The sequence below is a fragment of the Dunckerocampus dactyliophorus genome, chromosome 9 (genome assembly GCF_027744805.1).
Source record: "Dunckerocampus dactyliophorus isolate RoL2022-P2 chromosome 9, RoL_Ddac_1.1, whole genome shotgun sequence".
NCBI lineage: Eukaryota > Metazoa > Chordata > Actinopteri > Syngnathiformes > Syngnathidae > Dunckerocampus > Dunckerocampus dactyliophorus.
The window spans coordinates 20,419,281-20,437,387 of NC_072827.1; the positions used below are offsets into that span (position 1 = coordinate 20,419,281).

At 39.5% G+C, this 18,107-nt stretch overlaps 1 protein-coding gene across 17 annotated transcripts in view; it reads left to right on the forward strand.

Annotated features, from left to right (window-relative positions):
* caska (calcium/calmodulin-dependent serine protein kinase a) overlaps window positions 1–16,404 on the forward strand; it is a 106,162-nt gene extending 89,758 nt beyond the window's left edge. For 4 of the 17 annotated variants that reach the window (XM_054786148.1, XM_054786146.1, XM_054786152.1 and 1 more), the window contains 13 exons: window positions 345–430; window positions 523–591; window positions 2,361–2,429; window positions 3,067–3,102; window positions 6,064–6,105; window positions 6,325–6,521; window positions 6,613–6,728; window positions 12,288–12,368; window positions 12,488–12,568; window positions 12,645–12,847; window positions 12,941–13,024; window positions 13,159–13,185; window positions 15,317–16,404. In XM_054786148.1, coding sequence (XP_054642123.1) covers window positions 345–430; window positions 523–591; window positions 2,361–2,429; window positions 3,067–3,102; window positions 6,064–6,105; window positions 6,325–6,521; window positions 6,613–6,728; window positions 12,288–12,368; window positions 12,488–12,568; window positions 12,645–12,847; window positions 12,941–13,024; window positions 13,159–13,185; window positions 15,317–15,493 — 1,268 coding nt within the window. In that variant the 3' untranslated portion in view covers window positions 15,494–16,404. The remainder of the gene's footprint in view (window positions 1–344; window positions 431–522; window positions 592–2,360; window positions 2,430–3,066; window positions 3,103–6,063; window positions 6,106–6,324; window positions 6,522–6,612; window positions 6,729–12,287; window positions 12,369–12,487; window positions 12,569–12,644; window positions 12,848–12,940; window positions 13,025–13,158; window positions 13,186–15,316) is intronic. The other 13 variants (XM_054786149.1, XM_054786156.1, XM_054786150.1 and 10 more) reach the window with 10 other exon arrangements.
* The last annotated feature ends 1,703 nt before the right edge of the window (window positions 16,405–18,107 follow it).

Sequence of the window (18,107 nt, forward strand, 5' to 3'; positions counted from 1 at the left end):
GAGTACTAGCAACATTTTTAAGGTATATAAAAGTTGCTCATGAGACTTCAAATGCAGCTACTGTGATCTTGTGAAGTAAAAAAAATAATATAAATTTCCGACATCAATTGCTGATAATGGTTATTTGCTTTTGTAGACCACACACCCGGCAACTCTCAGAGTCTGGGCGGGTCATTAAATAGAGCCGTTAATTGGAGTATTTACGGTCTACCATTTTGGATCTTTGTTGCTGTGTCCACATAGTCCAGCATGTGCACCGTTGAATGAACAAGCACTGGGAAAACGAGTGTCTAGAAAGGCTCCTCTTATAAAGTTCCAGCTTTCTGTACATTTTGTGTCATTAGGGACATTGCACGTCGGGGACGAGATCAGGGAGATCAACGGCATTAGTGTGGCCAACCAGACTGTTGAGCAGCTGCAGAAGATGCTGGTGAGCAACGGCGTGTGCTAGCGATACTAAGCAGTTAGCGTGTGTTTTCTGTATGTGCACAAGCTGAACTTGTGACCTCTGTGTTTTTGCAGAGGGAGATGCGAGGCAGCATCACCTTTAAAATAGTGCCAAGCTACCGGACGCAGGGCTCTTCCTGTGAGGTAATCATCTCTCTTCTTTCTTTTCTTCACCGGTCTTCTTACTAACTGCTCGCCTGGGCGCTCAGTGTAACTGTTTCTACATGTGTGAGATGGACTGTGTGACTGCGTGTGTGTGTGTGTGTGTGTGTGTGTGTGTGTGTGTGTGTGTGTTTTGCTATCACTGGGTCACTTGATATCCAGCACACCAATTTCACAACCAAGATACCGGAACCTTCCCCCTCCTCTCCCCTTTTTCCTCTCTGCCCCAGGAATGACAAACGAGTTCCTTTTGTGGTTCTGGCTTGATCCCATCCTTTGACGTTATATGACACACGCACACACACACACACACACACACACACACACACACGCTTGTTCTAGTGTGTGTGACTTTCATTCAAAGGCTCTACCTACCAAAGTTGTCATCTTTGGCTATAAATAATGATAAATTATGACACTACAAGAGCAACACCAGAGCTAAAAAAAAAAAAAAAAAAAAAAAAAAAAATCATAAAAAATGAAGTTTATAAAGCCTACTGGAGAGAAATTCAATAAATAGAAAAAAAGTCTAGTACACTTATTACAGCACTTATATGAATGTAATATGAATTGAATATATTAATCTAATATATCTTACATCTAATATTAATATAAATATACTAACGTTACATAAATGAATCAAACCAAAAAAGTTCTGCTGATTTCGAGCAGTGGTTCTCAGTTGTCTTTTTTACTTTCGTACACACACACACACACACACACCCAAGTTTGAAATGTTACTGAGAACCTGATAATATTCATGTATTTGTACAAACCACTGCATGAGTTGCTGGCACCGGCATTGTTCAAGCATGAATAAAGACACTGACAGACCTGCCAACCTTGAACAAATTTTATGAGCACCCGACGCAGGCCGCTTTGCCATTTTTATACATTTGGTTACATTTTTTAAACAGGCTTTGTATTGCTATTTTCAGTTATTTTTAATCAACATTTTAGTTTGTTGTCTTTACATTATGCCTTTGCTTTTTTTCCCCCATTGTTGTTGTTATTAATTGGTTTAATTTTAGTTCTGCAATGTGCCACGGGCCAATAAAATACGAGCCGCAAATGACCCGGAGCCGTTCTTCAGACACCCCTTCTTTTATAGCGCTTTGTCAGGGTTGAGCGCGCGTATTATGAATCAACTCTGAGCAACCTCAACTCTTGCCGACGATTTACCTTCCTTCGTGGTGAGTGAACAGTGGGGATTAAAGGGAGTAGGTGTTATTACTCCTGCAAGTAATTGATGTTTTACAGCACTTATGTTTATATGGGAAGCACAGATTTAGAGGATCTGTACTTTTTACAGTAAATATGAAACAAATCCTATTTGATGATATATTGATTTATTTTAATAGAGGACAAATATATTTTGTGAAATGGTTTACATGCTTTTAGGGGCACTAAATATGTATAATGCTAACAGTAATAATAATAATCTTCGTCCTTTGGTGTATTTGTGTACCAACCTCCATAGTTATAATAGCCTATATTGATTGTAATTGACTGGCGACCAGTCCAGGGTGTACCCTGCCTCTCGCCCAAAGTCAGCTGGGATAGGCTCCAGCATACCCCTGACCCTAGTGAGGATAAGCGGCATAGAAGATGGATGGATGGATGTTGTCCATCGCCTCCTTGTGGTGGTGCGGGGATGTGCTCATGATGAGTGGACTTGATGGTCCACTGCCCAATAATGTGTGTGCGTTTGTGTGAGTGAGTGTAATGCTGACCAGTGTGTCTTATTTCAGAAAGAGTCCCCCAACACCTCCAGGCAGTCCCCTGCCAATGGCCACTCCAGCATTAACAGTTCTATCTTGGTAAGGATGCCCCTGCCCCCATCTCACCCAAAAGGAAAAAAACTCCCTTTGTTTTTTACAATTTTTAAAGTTTTAAAGTCCACTCCATCGAAATGTCTGTGGTGTTTTAAATCCCAAAATGTATAATCCCGCAACAATCCTATGTTGTTTTTCCGTGTGATGCGTTTAAGGCACATGTGTCAATGGAGGGCCGAGACACTGCAGGTTTTATCTCCAGCCAGTTTCTCCAGCAGGTGACTTAATTGATGAGCTCCTTCTCTCAAATACAAGGAGGTGTTGATCATTAAAATCACCTGCTTTAGTCACCGGCTGGAAAGAAAAACTGCAACTGTGTTGGCCCTCCATGGCACAAGTTTGACACCCCTGGTTTAAGGGCCCCTCCTCGCGTGTCCGATATCTCAGTTCACAAATTGGTGTGCGTCTTTCAACGCCTGCTGAGAGTGCTGTGTATTGGTCATAGCTGCTTTCACCTTTGCTGTGCGCTTTGCTTGCAGCAGGTGGTGTTACGCTCTCTTCTCGTCCAGCTCTGCTGGCGCTCGCTTGGTTTCTAAAGCATCAATGTCTTTCCAGTGTTCTCTCCTTCGAAAGTGTTAAACTGTGTTCTCTCTGCTCTTGGACCATTCTTTAACCTTCTTAGGACCTGCCGTCCACCATCCAGCCCAAAGGTCGACAGGTGAATATAAACGCACACTGACTCTTCCCTCTTAAACCTAATTTCCAACAGGCAGTACAGTAACAGGTCACTCCTCTCACAAAATTAATGGCAACCGCCACCATGCACAGTAGAAATACTCAAAATAATCCACAAAGTCAAATTCCAAGGCACACTTGTTCATGCACGTATTTATGCATGTATAACATCTATCTTATAATTATCTTATAATTAATGCCATCTCTACTCCCACCAGCGGTTAATCATTACCGCCACGTTGCATTTTAGAAATAAATCTAAAGATTCTAAATAATCCACAGTATGTTTGTGCATGCATGGGGATATGCTGGTGTAATGTAGGCGTGCCAAAAATTAATTTGATCGCTCCTCTTGCCATTTATTGATGATAAGTCCCACCTTGCATAATATAAATAAATTGAAAGACTCAAAATAACCCACAAAGTCAAAGCCCACTAGACACTCGCTCATGCACATGTAACATAAGCATATCAGGTCATTAATGCGATCGCTCCTGCCATCAATTATTGATGACTGTCCACTTGCAACAATGATCAACAATGTTAAATTCCACAGTAATGTACACTTGTTCACGCACAAATGTATGCATGTGTAACGTAAGTGTATCTTACAATTAATACGCGCTCGCCTCCCAGCAGCTGTTAATCACAACAGCCAAATTACATAATAAGAATAAATATAAAGACTCCAAATAATCCACAGTATGCTTGTTCCTGCACGGCAATATGCTTGTGTATTGTAAGAGGGTCATGTAATTAGAGCAACCTCTCCTCCCACCAGCTGTTAATGATAATGCCCACCTTTCATAGTAGAAATCAAAAGACTCACGATAATCCACCAAGTCAAAGCCCACAGGACGCTCGCTCATGCACATGTAACATAAGCATGTCAGATAAGTAATGTGATCACTCCTCCCTCCTCTAAAGTTGCTGTAAGTTGCTGTGTAATGAAGTGATAGCATCCTGCCTACACGAAAGATCAAGGTTTAGCTGTATACGAACCATATCGTGGTGAACTGTACTGTACTGCTGCTGGAGGCCTTTTATTTTTACACTACATATTGCTGGCATCCAACAACCCCTCCCCGTCCCCCACACACACACCCCCCTTTACCCCACACCTCTTCACCTGAACAAAAAACTGCTTTTTTATTCCACCTCCTCCTCCTGTTCTCCTGATCTTCTCTCAAAGTCCATCTGTGCACCTTTTGTTGCTGCTTTTATGTAGACCGCTCGCTGACTTTACTCTGCTTTTTAATTCACAATAAATATAATGATTTACTGTTAAATGGAAGAGAAACACACAGAGGTCCAGACTAAGGATGGCTATGATGAACCCTACTTTACAATACTACAGCAGACTGGTGGGGAGTGGCCTCAGTGCTCCTGTACACCTCCTATACAGTGTTTTAACTGCTGCTTTTACTATTTTATATTGGAAAAAACACACTTTCTTTAGGGTTTTCTGCCATGTAAAATTAAAATGTAAAAAAATTATTAGATTTTCAAGTTTTTCCATCCCTACTCTGGACATTCAGTCATTGGCTTTTCTGAAACACACACACACACACACGTTGTGCACCCACAAACAGAATGATGCAACATCCGCTATCAAGTTAAACTGTGGTATTAATGGCACAGGCATTGTTAACCCGACCCACCCACTGATGACCCTCAAGGATGGATTTTTGCATGCATGGCTTTGCTACGTCCACTAGGGGTCGCCAGGAGCACCAGTAGCAGTTATGGGCCACCTTTACCTAAAACCAGCAAAGCAACCCTTGCTAACGGTTGTCTCATCATCCCGTCCATTTTCCTCCACTTCCCAAACATCTCCCTCTCCCCTTTAACACTTTATTTTATGTTTCATATATTACTGTAGTCTATTAAAAGGCTCCTTTTAAAATTTGATTACTTTTTTCATCATATTTGTTATAATTATATCAACATAATATACTTTTATTTAGTTGTAATGAACAATATTCAGTCTTTTATACTTATAGTAGTTATTATATTAGCAATATTAACATTTTATGATTACATCACAAGGCTTTTAAATGTTTTGTCTTTTTAAAAAGTGTCATCTTATTTATAATGATATTAGCATATTGTACTTTTCAGGATAATTATTTCATAACATTTAATTGTAACATTTTTCTGAAACAAACCAAAAACCTACTAAAATATTATATTGTTATATCATCTTAATATACATATATAGTTATTTGTCACTAACTTTTCAAAAGTATTATAGGGCTTTTTTACATGAAATTAGTTTTTTATCATATTTATAGAATATAGTTTTGCTTAGTTGTAGTGAATGTTTAATCTTTCCTACTTATAATTATTACTCCGTTAGCTGTATTAAGATTTTTATGATTGTAAGGTTTTTTAAATCATGTTTTGTAATATTTTGTATATATTATTTTTAATAGAATTTAATTGTATAATTGTATAACGTTTTTAAACAAAATTAAAATGAATACATTTTCATAACATTTTTGGTTAATCATATGATAACAATGATCAGTACTGTATAGTTGTTTTCTGTTTATTAATTCATAACTCATTAATAATAGCTATATATTTATTTGATTTTATTTTTATTCATTTTTATTTTTTATTTTTATTTTTAGTTACCAATTATGATTGCCTGCCTGCTCAAAGGGCTACTTTATGTGCCTGCACGGCTTCCTGCAACCAGCAGAGGGCAGTCGAATCCGACATTGAGTCGTGTTGTCACTCATGCACTGTGGCAACGTGGTTTCTGTCATGTGACTCGTCCACATGTTGTGATGTTACCAGGCTTTATTGAAAGCAACACTTTGTTTGGACTCAAACTCCACCTAAGCCCCACCCACCCCCTCCTCCATCACGCTTGTGTTACGAGACGTTGCACAGCCTTTTTTGGTTGCATGATGTTTGTGATGCTTTACAATCCTAGATCGTACCCAGACCTCCAATCAAGGACAAAATGTCAGTCAAGGTAAGACATCAGCCTCTGTCCCCAAGATGCTCCGTCTCAGACGGCTGCCGGGTCTAAAATGTATTTGAACACTAAGTGACGGCCTGAACAACGCCTGTGCCGCGACTACCACCCATTAGGAGTCCGCCACCTAGCTGCTCCTCTCTTGCTGTCTGTTTCTCCTCCTAGTTCCACCATCTTGTCCATCTTTGACCGCCACCGTTGTCTCTTTCTCCGCAGATCTATGTTAGGGCTCAGTTCGAGTACGACCCCTCCAAAGACGAGCTCATCCCCTGCAAGGAGGCTGGCATCCGCTTCCGCGTGGGCGACATCATCCAGATCATCTCCAAGGATGACCACAACTGGTGGCAGGGCAAGCTGGAGAACACCAAGAATGGCACAGCGGGACTCATACCGTCCCCCGAGCTGCAGGAGTGGTGAGGCAACAGACAGAACTGAACATGAAGTTGCAGATGTTGACGCTTACTGTGTTTTGTGTGTGTGTGTGTGTGTGTGTGTGTGTGTCAGGCGAGTGGCGTGCATCGCCATGGAGAAGACAAAGCAGGAGCAACAGGCCAGCTGCACTTGGTTTGGCAAGAAGAAGAAACAGTACAAAGACAAGTACTTGGCAAAGCACAACGCAGGTACGCACAAGCAAATCAAGACATGGACGCCATCATGGTATTGGTGTAACTTAAAAAATCTGACTTTCTAGACCTGAGAGATGTGGACGTGTCTCACAATCTCATCAGAAAGTCTCTACAGGAGCATTAGACGCTAAATTTAGACGGCTAGCACATACTGTATGTGTCGGGACCAGGAAGTGGTACTAGTAGTCACAAATAAAGTAGTACTTTCACGCTGACAATCATTCAAACCCATTAAGGCGAGATAGGGAAGCTTTTAGGTGAGCAAAGCTTCAACACACATAGTTGTGTGTTCAAGAACAAGTTTAGCGACTCAAAGTGGCCGATTTATCTGCCCTTGTGCATGTATTTCTACATGTGCACTATGTTTGTCTACAAATCTTAGTACATGTGCACAATGTTTGCATGATTGTGGACATGTTATCACATGTGCACTATGTTTGTCTACATGTGTTACTAAATGTGCACTTTCTGTGTACAAATGTTAGTACATGTGCGCTATGTTTGCATGATCGTGTTCATGTTTAGTACATGTTTGCCTGCATGTGTTACTAAATGTGCACTTTATGTGTACAGATGTTAGTACATGTTACACAAGTACACGTGCACTATCATTGTGTACAAGTGTTAGTGCTAGGGCTGTCAAAAATAGCACATTAACAGCGGTAACTAATTTATTTATTTTTAGAGTAAATAACGCATGCACACCTTGTCAAGCCACCCTTCTCGTTTATGACGACAGACGGGGGTACAATAGCGTTCCCGCAGAGTCTGACGCTCTTTTATAGCTTTATTCTGACCTGAACACATCAACAGCAGTGCAATTTCAACACCACGTATGGATCTCCAACCCACAAACACGAACGACACTTGCTCATTGTCATTAGACTACAGTGAGGTGCATTCAGGGACACTGCAAACATCACAATAATGTCTTTATTATGCATGTATGTTTGGTCTAAATAAACCGCAAGACAAAGAAAAACAATAAGTGGATATTCTTATCACTCACTAGCGTAACTCTTACTAAGGACGTAAAATTAAGTATGCTCCAGAAAATAGAGTCTCCCCTCAAAACAGTGCATTCAACTTTAAAAATGACGTGGTGTATTTGATCGCAACCCCTCATGGCCCATAATAACACTGTTAGAGTATAATTCAATTGTTTTGCTACTATTAAAGAGACTGGTGTTTTACATTTTCAGACATCTGTGGTATCTTAAATAAAAAGTTTCAGTTCATTAGTACATACAATATGTCATGTCATGTATCATTTTGTTCATAAAATACAGTTTAAAAAAGGGGGGCATATCTCACGCATAGTTGCAAATGGTGATTAATTTAAAAAAAAACGATTAATTTGATTAAAATGTTTAATCCTGTGACAGCCCTACTACATGTGTACTATGTTTGTGTACAAATGTAAGTCCATGTGCACTGTTTGTGTACATGAGTTTGTGTTTGTGCAGTATGTGTAAGTGCAGGTGTTAGTACACGTGCAGTATGTTTGTGTACATGTGTTAGTAGATGTGGAGTATGTTTGGTTACATGTTTTAGTACCTTTGCAGAATGCGTAGGTGCATGTGCAGTATGTTTGTACATGTGTTAGTAGTATGTTTGGCCCTATATGTGTGCACTATGTTTGGGCATGTGTTAGTAGTATGTTTAGGAACATGTGTTCCCTATGTGTGTGCAGTATGTTTGGGCATGTGTGTTTCTTATCTATGCAGTATGCATGTAATCATTCATGTGCAACCATTAGGCAAACGGTGGATTCCCGCACATTCACAATTCAGCATTGGCGGCCCTGCAAATTTGCAGATTTTTGGTTTTAAAAAAAAAAAAATTCCGGCAGAAAACATGTCATTCACCCAAGGTCGGTAATAATTTATAAATACACAATTGGAAAGCATAGAATGTACCTAATATACAACAAATGTACATTTACAGCCTACGTAGTACACATACATAGGCGTACCTAACATGTATGCTGGACTGACGTAACGATGTAGCATGGCGCCCTGTGCGTGAGGCTTTAGCATAGTTAGCTTCTGCAGTCAACTTTTAAAACTCCTCAAAACTTGCAGCGAGGCAAACACAAGATAGTATATTATCGTAAGTCATTACTTGAATTACAATAGCCAAGCAGTTTGGATTATGTGGACGTGGGTTACATAAACGGCTTCTCTGACAGCGAGCTGGGACGACCCAGTGGCCTGCAGAGCAGGGGTGTCTCATACTACCGCTATCCGCTTCAGAGGGAGGTGGGGGCGACCCCACAACAGACGTAAGCACCGTTGCAGCGGATATACTGTGAAGCCGATTCCATCTGTTCTATCGGTCATCATTATCATTCATTAGTGGTACTGAGGCACATTTAGGGCTTCAACCTGGATTGCGCATTTAGCATTTAGCTTGTTACTTTCTGAGTGGACCATGGCAGAGGTAATCTAATCTAATAATTCCGACAGTCACTTTTATTGCAAATGCTGATCCCAAATCATAGGAGAACATCAACTTCAAGTCACCAGGCGGGTTTGGAGGTGTAGGAGCGAGCCATGTGTCAAAAATAGATATTTTTATACCACGCTTCGTTTGCGGTCCCACAATGTAATCGCTGTGAAAAGCGGATATCCACTGTTTATATGTTTGTGTATGTGCCGCATGTTTGGGAACATATCCTAATATGTGTATGCATATGGTCCTACATGTGCAGGGTGTGTAGTGCTGTATGTACAGTATGCGTCCATGTACCACATAGTAGCATTCTTTTGTGTGCTATGTATGTGTGCATGTCTTAATACTCAGCCAGTAGGTTTGTGTTTACGTATTCCTTCATGATTTGTAGTATGAATTAGTGTCAGTCTCTTCTCTTCATGCGCCATCAAACTGGGATGATGACATATGAAGTCACTCTGTTTCACGTCACAGGCTGTGATGTCACACAGTCACCAACACTCGAATAATAATGAATAATGTTGTTATGTGTCATTGTTTATCAGGGGTCATGCGACACAATTTTGATGACTTTGGACTCGACTTGACAATATGATCAAAGACTTGCAACTGGACTTGGACTTTGAAGTCAGTGACTCGAGATTTAACTCAGGCTTTTGTCTGATGACTTGAAAATACTTGAGATTTTCAGTGAATGTGTTGAGTACAATATGTGCCCATTCTAAGTGTTCAGCTAACGTGTTATGATGTAGTTTCCAGCACGACCACATATTTTCCCACGGAAAGTCCCTCATTGAATGCATCTATTAACGTCCAGTCGGGTTTAAGAACAAACAACGAATGTGTGGACTACATTTCTGTGCACTGCCTAAATCCTGAATGCTGTGTCAGCACTTTTTTGTGTGACTGAGTCACACTGGGCTCATTTTATTTAAAAAATAAAACAATTCAAAATGCATTCACCAATGTATTTATCCAATGTAATAGATACTTTTAACTTTACTTTGTTAAAATGGCATTTCCTTTGGCAGACACTAAACAGTGCTTGACTGTTTGACGCCAACAGATTGCTTGACTCAAACATTTCAAGCCTACGACTTCGGACCTGACTCGATCTGTCTTGTCTTGACTTGGGAATTGACTTGGACTTGCACGTCTTTACTTGAGACGTGACTCGACACTTGAGATGAAAGACTTGACACTTACTTGAGACTTGCAAAACACTGACTTTCTCCCCCCTCAGGTGTTTAGCACCATGTTGTTGTTGATGTGCTAAAGTTGACTGAGTTCATGTTCTTTAAATCTGCACGGCATCGACGCCACAAGATGCTGATAGATGCGTCTTGTGTGTGTTTTCTTGTGGAGCTGTGTGTGGGTGCGGGTGTGGGTGTGTGTACAATCTGCTGTTGTAACCCTCCTGTCCATCTCTCTCGCTTGCTCCTACTGAACGAACCTGTGCATGTAAGTAACCATGATGACGCCACTCTTTACTTTCTTCTTCTTCTTTTGCATCTGACATTTATTTTGAAAAGCCGCTGCAGGTTGCATCTTTCTGTTGTCATCCAAACAACAGAAGACTGTGAAGCCCCTTTCTGCGTGTTGTGTTTAGTTCCTATTGTAAGTGTAAATACTCAGACATGGCTGACATGATACAGCATATTATGACACGGTAACATGATACAGCATATTATGACACGGTATCGTTCTTCAGCACGTCTGTCGCTGCTGTTGGATTTCACCTTTCAGCACATACAGTACAAGAAGGAGCGCACATGCTCGTTTTGCAGAATGTTGCATTCCACAAAACTGGCAAGTCAGAAATGAGTGCAGTAGAACTAAAAGAGGTGATAAACCAGAACAATCTTGCTCAAGTTTGTCGTGAGGATTGTTGGCAGCCAAATCATTTTCAACAACAAAGCAAATACTAGTTTATTATGGCTGTCAAGTATTTGTATTCTTTTTTTTTCTCGATTATACAAGTTAATATACAAATTAACGTTGTAAAATTAACAGGGCTGTCAATCGATTAAATTATTTAATCATGATTAATTGCATTTTGTCTGTGTTAACTCATAGATCACAGATAAGACGTTTTTATCTATAATAAGTGCACTTAACGTTTTTAATCCACCTATCAACATGAGCCTGGATCATTTGTTTGCAAATGTTTGTTTATTAAACAGCTCAACACAAATGGACCTCGATGTATAAAAAAAAAAAAAAAAAAAAAGTACAACAAGTAGAAATTGGTAAGGTAAACTGTCCATCACTCAAATATTGTCTTCAAGCAAATAAACGTAACCCAAATTTCAGCTCATAGTTCAAAGCTAATCAGCCTAATCTAAAAATATTTTTTAAAAAAACACTCGTTAGTTGGGACACTCGTGTGCCATGGCACCACTGTGTAAATGACAGTAAAAAATACCTGCAGTGCTCTGGCGGTTTTTCCAGCTGGGTCCAGCAGGTGGCGATTGGGACTTCAGATGCAAGTGGCTTCGGTCTTGTCGGGAGAGCCACCTGCCGGGGCTTTGAGGCTAGGCTTGCCTTTCAGGGTGCCCTTTTCTTTGTCCATTTCTGCTCGGTGTTTGCTCCTGCTTGTGGCTCGGCATTGGCCGCGGCGCTGCTACATTTTCTCAAACTATGGTGTGGGTCGAGGGTAAAACAAAATAGTGGCGTTAAAGGGAATTTCCATTCAATCGTTATTATGGCGTTGACAGCCCTAGCATTTGAGTATCTATTATATTATTTGAATAGTTTTCTTATTTTTTTTTTAATCTGTTTTTTAAATGTTGCCTATTAATCTATTTTAATCCCTGCTGGTGATTTTTGGGAATATTAATATTTTTGAAATCATTATTTTTCACTTTGAATGCTTTGAGACGTCCTACTGCAATAGTTTCAATTTCCCAGCTTCCTCCAACGCAGCATGACATGACGTAAACGTAATGTACGCAGCATGTGGTTGTGTCCTGTAGGATGGTGTGTTCTTATCACGTTGCATGAGGTTCACCTCAGGCAGGTCCCAGCCTTGATCACTGCTCCAGTTTTACAAGCGACCACATGCTCTCACACGTCCTGTCTCTCGCCCCGCCTCTTAAGTGTTTGACCAACTAGATCTCGTCACCTATGAGGAAGTGGTGAAGCTACCCGCCTTCAAGAGGAAAACGCTCGTTTTGTTAGGTGAGAGAACGTCAGCCTTGGTAGTGTTGAACTGTTCCGGTTTGGGTTTCAAACTGGTTTCAAGTTAGAGTCAGGCTCAGGGATCTCTATAAGGGTCTGACCTCTGTTGTGTGTTTCAGGCGCTCACGGTGTTGGTAGAAGACACATCAAGAACACGCTCATCACTAAGCATCCTGACAGATTCGCTTACCCGATCCCACGTAAGACGACGAGTGCCATCTTGCAGGAAGTGATTGGAAACCTCACCGTCGTCCCGTCCTGTCTTGTGTCCTGCAGACACCACCAGACCCCCGAAGAAGGACGAGGAGAACGGCAAGAACTACTACTTTGTGTCTCACGACCAGATGATGCAGGACATCAGCAATAACGAGTACCTGGAGTACGGCAGCCATGAGGACGCCATGTACGGCACGCGGCTAGAGACCATACGTAAGATCCACCAGCAGGGACTGGTCGCCATTCTGGACGTGGAACCTCAGGTGTGTGTTTAAACTTTTTATTGTATCTATAGATGTGTGTGTGTGTGTGTGTGTGTGTGTGTGTGTGCTGCAGTAACATCTGCTGTCCACCAGGCACTGAAGGTCCTCCGTACAGCAGAGTTCGCCCCCTACGTCGTGTTTATCGCAGCGCCAACCATCACGCCAGGCATTGACGAGGTAAAAAGGTTCTGTAGAACAGTGGACATGTTCATGTCCTGCAGCATGACCATGTCTCAGCATGCATGCCACCGTCTTTCATTTCCTGCTTTTATCTCTGCACAATGCATGTCTTTCTTTGGCGCCCCCCTCAGGCACCCAGGTGGTGTCGCACGCTGCCTGTAAGTAACCCCCAACGCCTGCTAGCCATTAGCGTGTCTTTGTCCACGTTGTCTTCCAGTGTGTCTCCCCACCGTCCCTCCTTTGGCTCGGTAAAGATGTCACTGTGATCGTGTCATACAAGGCTGACCAATCAGCGCAGAGTACAACTGCAATAAATGGAAAAAGAAAACCTCCACCGAATCATATGAAACATTTGTCATGTCTGAAATTTGTAATACGATGACAGAAACATTGGGAAGTTTAGGAATATAAAGTCAAAATATTACAAGGAATATAGTCATCTTTCAAGAAGAATATAGAATATATATTATATGTATATATGTAATAAAAATATAGAATATTGCAATGGAAAAGTAGTAATACTGTATAATGAGAGAAGAAACACAACTTGACAAAGTTGTGTGTTGTTGTACGTACACCACAAAAAGTCCTAATTCAACACCAAAAATGGCATCATTTTATGGGAAAAAAAAACAAAGTTGGAATATTGTGATTTAAAAAAAAAGTTGGAAAAAAACAGTTTTTGAACATAAAGTTGTAACACAAAAATCAATTCCACTATAAAAATGTCCAAATATAATGGCAAAAAAACTCAAATTTAACCAACATAATATTTGATGAGAGAATGTTATATTACGATTTAAAATAGTTGTCATTTTATAATAATAAAGTTGTAATGTTGCACGAAAAAATCCAGGAAAGAATAAAGTCCAAATATAAGGGAAAAAAATCTGACTTTCATGAGAAAAAATCCGGAATATTGTGAGAAGTAGTGTTAATGTCACAGAAAAGTTGAATAAAATTATTATTTTATGTATTTTTACAAGAAATGAATCAGAATTGCACAAAAAATAGTCATTTTCAGTCAAAATGTCTGAAAAAAGAACTTGATGTAATTTTGCGAAGAACAAGTGTTCAATTTGGTTCTTTGCTGTTCACTGCGTTTACATTGTAAGACCCCCCCCCGCAAATGGCGATAATGAACGCACCCATAAAAAGTTTTGATCCTCTAAACCAGGGGTGTCCAAACTTTTTCCACATAGTGAAAAATGAAAGGATGCCACTTTGATATTTTGTAAAGCAACACATTGAGATGTGCTAAGAAGCTCCAGTCTATGTAGCGCAAGAAAAAACTGCATTTCACCTTTGGAATTGATCTCTAATTAGGTGAAATGCTACTAAAAATGACGTTTTTTCTACAAAAATACGAGTTTATTCTCGTAAAGTTGGCACTTCTGTTCTTCATTCGAATATGACTCATATTTTGACTTTATTCCCGTAAAATGACAGCTGTTTTTTCCATTTCTGCTGATTTTTAAACATTTTCTAACTGTTTCATTTCAGCTTTCCTCTTGTAAACTTTCTTCTCGCAATTATAACTTTATAGCTTTTCAATAAATAATGTATTTTTTCTTAATTTCAAGATTCTTACTGAAATGAGTTATTCTCATATTTTTTCAAATTAGAAATTGATTTTTTTCCGGGTAATATTTTGACTTTACTCCGGTCAAATTTCTGCTGTTGATTTTTTTTTTTTTTTTTGTATAATTTCCCAAATATTTCAACTTCTTTTCTGCTGATATTTTGACTTTACTCCCATGTTATACATTTTCCCCCAACCCAAGTTTCCAAAAATTGCAACTTTATTTATTGTTTTTGACTTTAAAAAAAAAAATCTTTAATATTTCAACGTCATGCTGCTAATATGACATTTTTCCTCATACTGTTACCTAAAAAAACGATACTTCTTGAGAAATGATGACTTTTTTTCCTTGTTAGATTACAATTTTGACTTTTGCTTGATTTTCCCATTTTTGCTGCTGCTGCTGTTGTTTTTTTTTTAAGACTGTGCGGTGGGCCACAAATGGCCCGCGGGCCGTACTTTGGACACCGTTGACTTGTGAGACAGCGCCCTCTGCTGGATACGTAGCCATCAAAGAAATCCACAAATAAGCGCATCCTTGTAGATGTACTGAAGGGGAACAATGTTAATTACACAAGAAATACGGAGGACAAGAAGTTCGATTGTAATCCTAATTGTAGTAATGGACTCTTTTATTTTCAATATTTGACAATGACTTTCCTCTGGACAACATCTCACATTGTTTCTCCGTGCCCTAACCCATGCAGGACGAGTCCCTCCAGCGGCTGCAGAAGGAGTCGGAGATCCTGCAGAAGACGTACGCGCACTACTTCGACCAGACCATCATCAACAACGAGATAGACGAGACCATTCGGCACCTGGAGGAGGCGGTGGAGCTCGTGTGCAGCAGCAGCCAGTGGGTTCCCGTCTCCTGGGTCTACTGAAACCGCCCTTTTGTCTATTCAGCCCCGCCCACAACCGAACAGACCAATGGCAAGCGTCGGCCTAACGATGCCCCCTTACTCCTCCTTTATCAGTGGACCCTCACAGACGACGTGGTCATGGTGTTGTTGCCCCAAAATGAATATTGTCTGTCTACTAGCTCGGAGGACGCTCCTTTTTTCTAGATGTTTGTTTTAAAGAGACAGTCCTGTGTCCCAGCCTACTTCATCATCATCATCGTCATCGTTGTCCCAGAAAGAGGACACTCACAGTGGACCTGTAAAAAAAAAATCTAAATAAAAAAAAAAAGCACACAAACATGCTTCATGTGTAGCTCACGTCACATGACCTACTTTTTATTTATTCATTTTCTTGATCCAGTCCTCCTCCTCCTCCTCCTTGGACTCTAGCGCCTCCTGTCTCTTAAATAAACCCATCAATGTGTTATTAGACACATGTAATACACTTGTATTAAAAAAAAAGAAAGAAAAAGAGGAATTAATCCTGCATGTGGACCATTTCTATGGCAAGGCTCGGCTCGGCTCGGTCAGTGTTCCTCGTATCCTTCTGTAAAACGTCCAAGAAAGAGAGAAAATAAAGAAAATATCCAAAATATTCCAGCTGTTTGGAAGAAGATGAAGCAAGTAGAACAGCAGCGACAGTGATGGATGTCCTGCTGACGCCTACGCACACCTGCGCCCTTCCTGTCATTGCGGACATTTGTGAAGACACACACAAAAAAAAAAAAGTCACCTGACCTCATTCGACCCCATCTCGCAAATGTCTTTCAGTCAACATGGCTGTGTGTGTGTGTGTGTGTGTGTGTGTGTGTGTGTTGGGGGGGGCATGAACGCTCTTCAGTATGAACAGTTTTTTTAAAAATATATTTCCTTTCATGTGTTGGACCAATGAACTACTTTGGAGTGGCTTTTTCTTTTCCCCCCACAGCAGCAACAAAAATGGAAGGACCACAATCTAAATAAAATACAGTAATCATCATAGAACATTAGCATAGTAAAAAAGTAACAATAGAAAATGATGGAGAAGTAACCTGCTGTCATTTTGGAGAAATAACGTGAAGAACGCGGTAATAAAAGAATAAAGCCAAAATAATGCTAGTAAGTAGTCATACTTGTAAGAGAATTAATTTGAATTTATTTTTCCCTTTGTTTTTCCCGGTTAGGGGTCACCGTAGCAAGTCAATCGCATGAATGGTTTTGGGTTTTGGCTTAGTTTTTACGCCGGATGCCTTTCCTGACGCAATCCATGCGCAATGCCAGGGGTAGGAAACCTATGGCTGGCGGGCTACATGTGGCTCTTTTGATGAGTGCATCTGACAAACACAGTAAATCAGCGTTACAAATAATATTAAAATATAAAACTATGCATATTCATCCATCCATGCATTTTCTACCGCAATGAGGGTGGACAGAGCCAATGCCAGGTGTCCGTCCGATATTTTCTGGCTTAGACACCAAAACGTGATTATTATTGGATAATCTGTTAGCCTACGCGGGTCATTGATAGTCAGCAAACTAACTCTGCAGCACAAACCCTTTTTACAAAGAAGATGGTGAAAAGCAAGAAAGATGAGTACAGTGCAAAACCATGCAGCACCAGAAGTATTTGATTTATTATTGGTTAGCTTCAAGGAGAAACGACTTATTATATTCTAAAATTGTTGGTCTTACTTAAAAATGCACACATTTAGTTGTATTAAGTGGTAAAAAAACAAACAACGACATGTACCGTTACACCACCAGGGATTAGAATCAAGTTTGGAGAAAAACATGGAACTTCGAGAATAAAATCATAGTTTTACAAGAAATAAAACAAAAAGAATTCTTAGGAATATTACAAAAAATTGGGAATTTATGCGACTAAAGTCAGCAGCAAAACTTTTTTATTTGTAAAATGAAGACTGAACCATTACGAGAAAGTCATCATTTTACAAGAATAAAGTACAAATATATAGAAATATATATTACAAGAAAAAAGTTTGGGATTTTATCAGAAAAGTCAGCAAAAAATATATATATATATTTAAAGTTAATTTTTGTAAGATGAAGATGGAATAAAGTAAATTTACTCAAAATATTAATACTTTATTCTGCAAACTACAGAATAAAGTATTAATATTTTGAGTAAATTTACTTGTACAACAGTAAAGGTAGTGTATTACAGGAAGAGTTATACTTTTATGATAATAAAGTTCAAATACTGTGAGAAAAACATGGAACTTTATGGAAAAAAAACCTAGCAATTGTATATGAAAAAATAATTTGTCAAATTAAAAGATGACTATTACAAGATTTTTTTTCCAGAATAAAGTCATATTACAAATAAAAAAAATATGGGCATTTTACAAGAATAAATTATGTATTTTTACATACTTTTTGTGACAAGAATAAAGTACAGATATTGTGAGAATATGTCATACTTTTACAAGATTAAAACCGGAGTATTTTGAGAAAAAGCATGGAACTTTAGGAGAACAAAATCCTATTTTTACAAAGAAAAAACTTGGAATTGTATGCAAAACCCTATTCATTAAAACAAAACTTTAACATTATGAGAATTTTTTTTTTTTACAAGAATAAAGTAAAGTAATCAAAT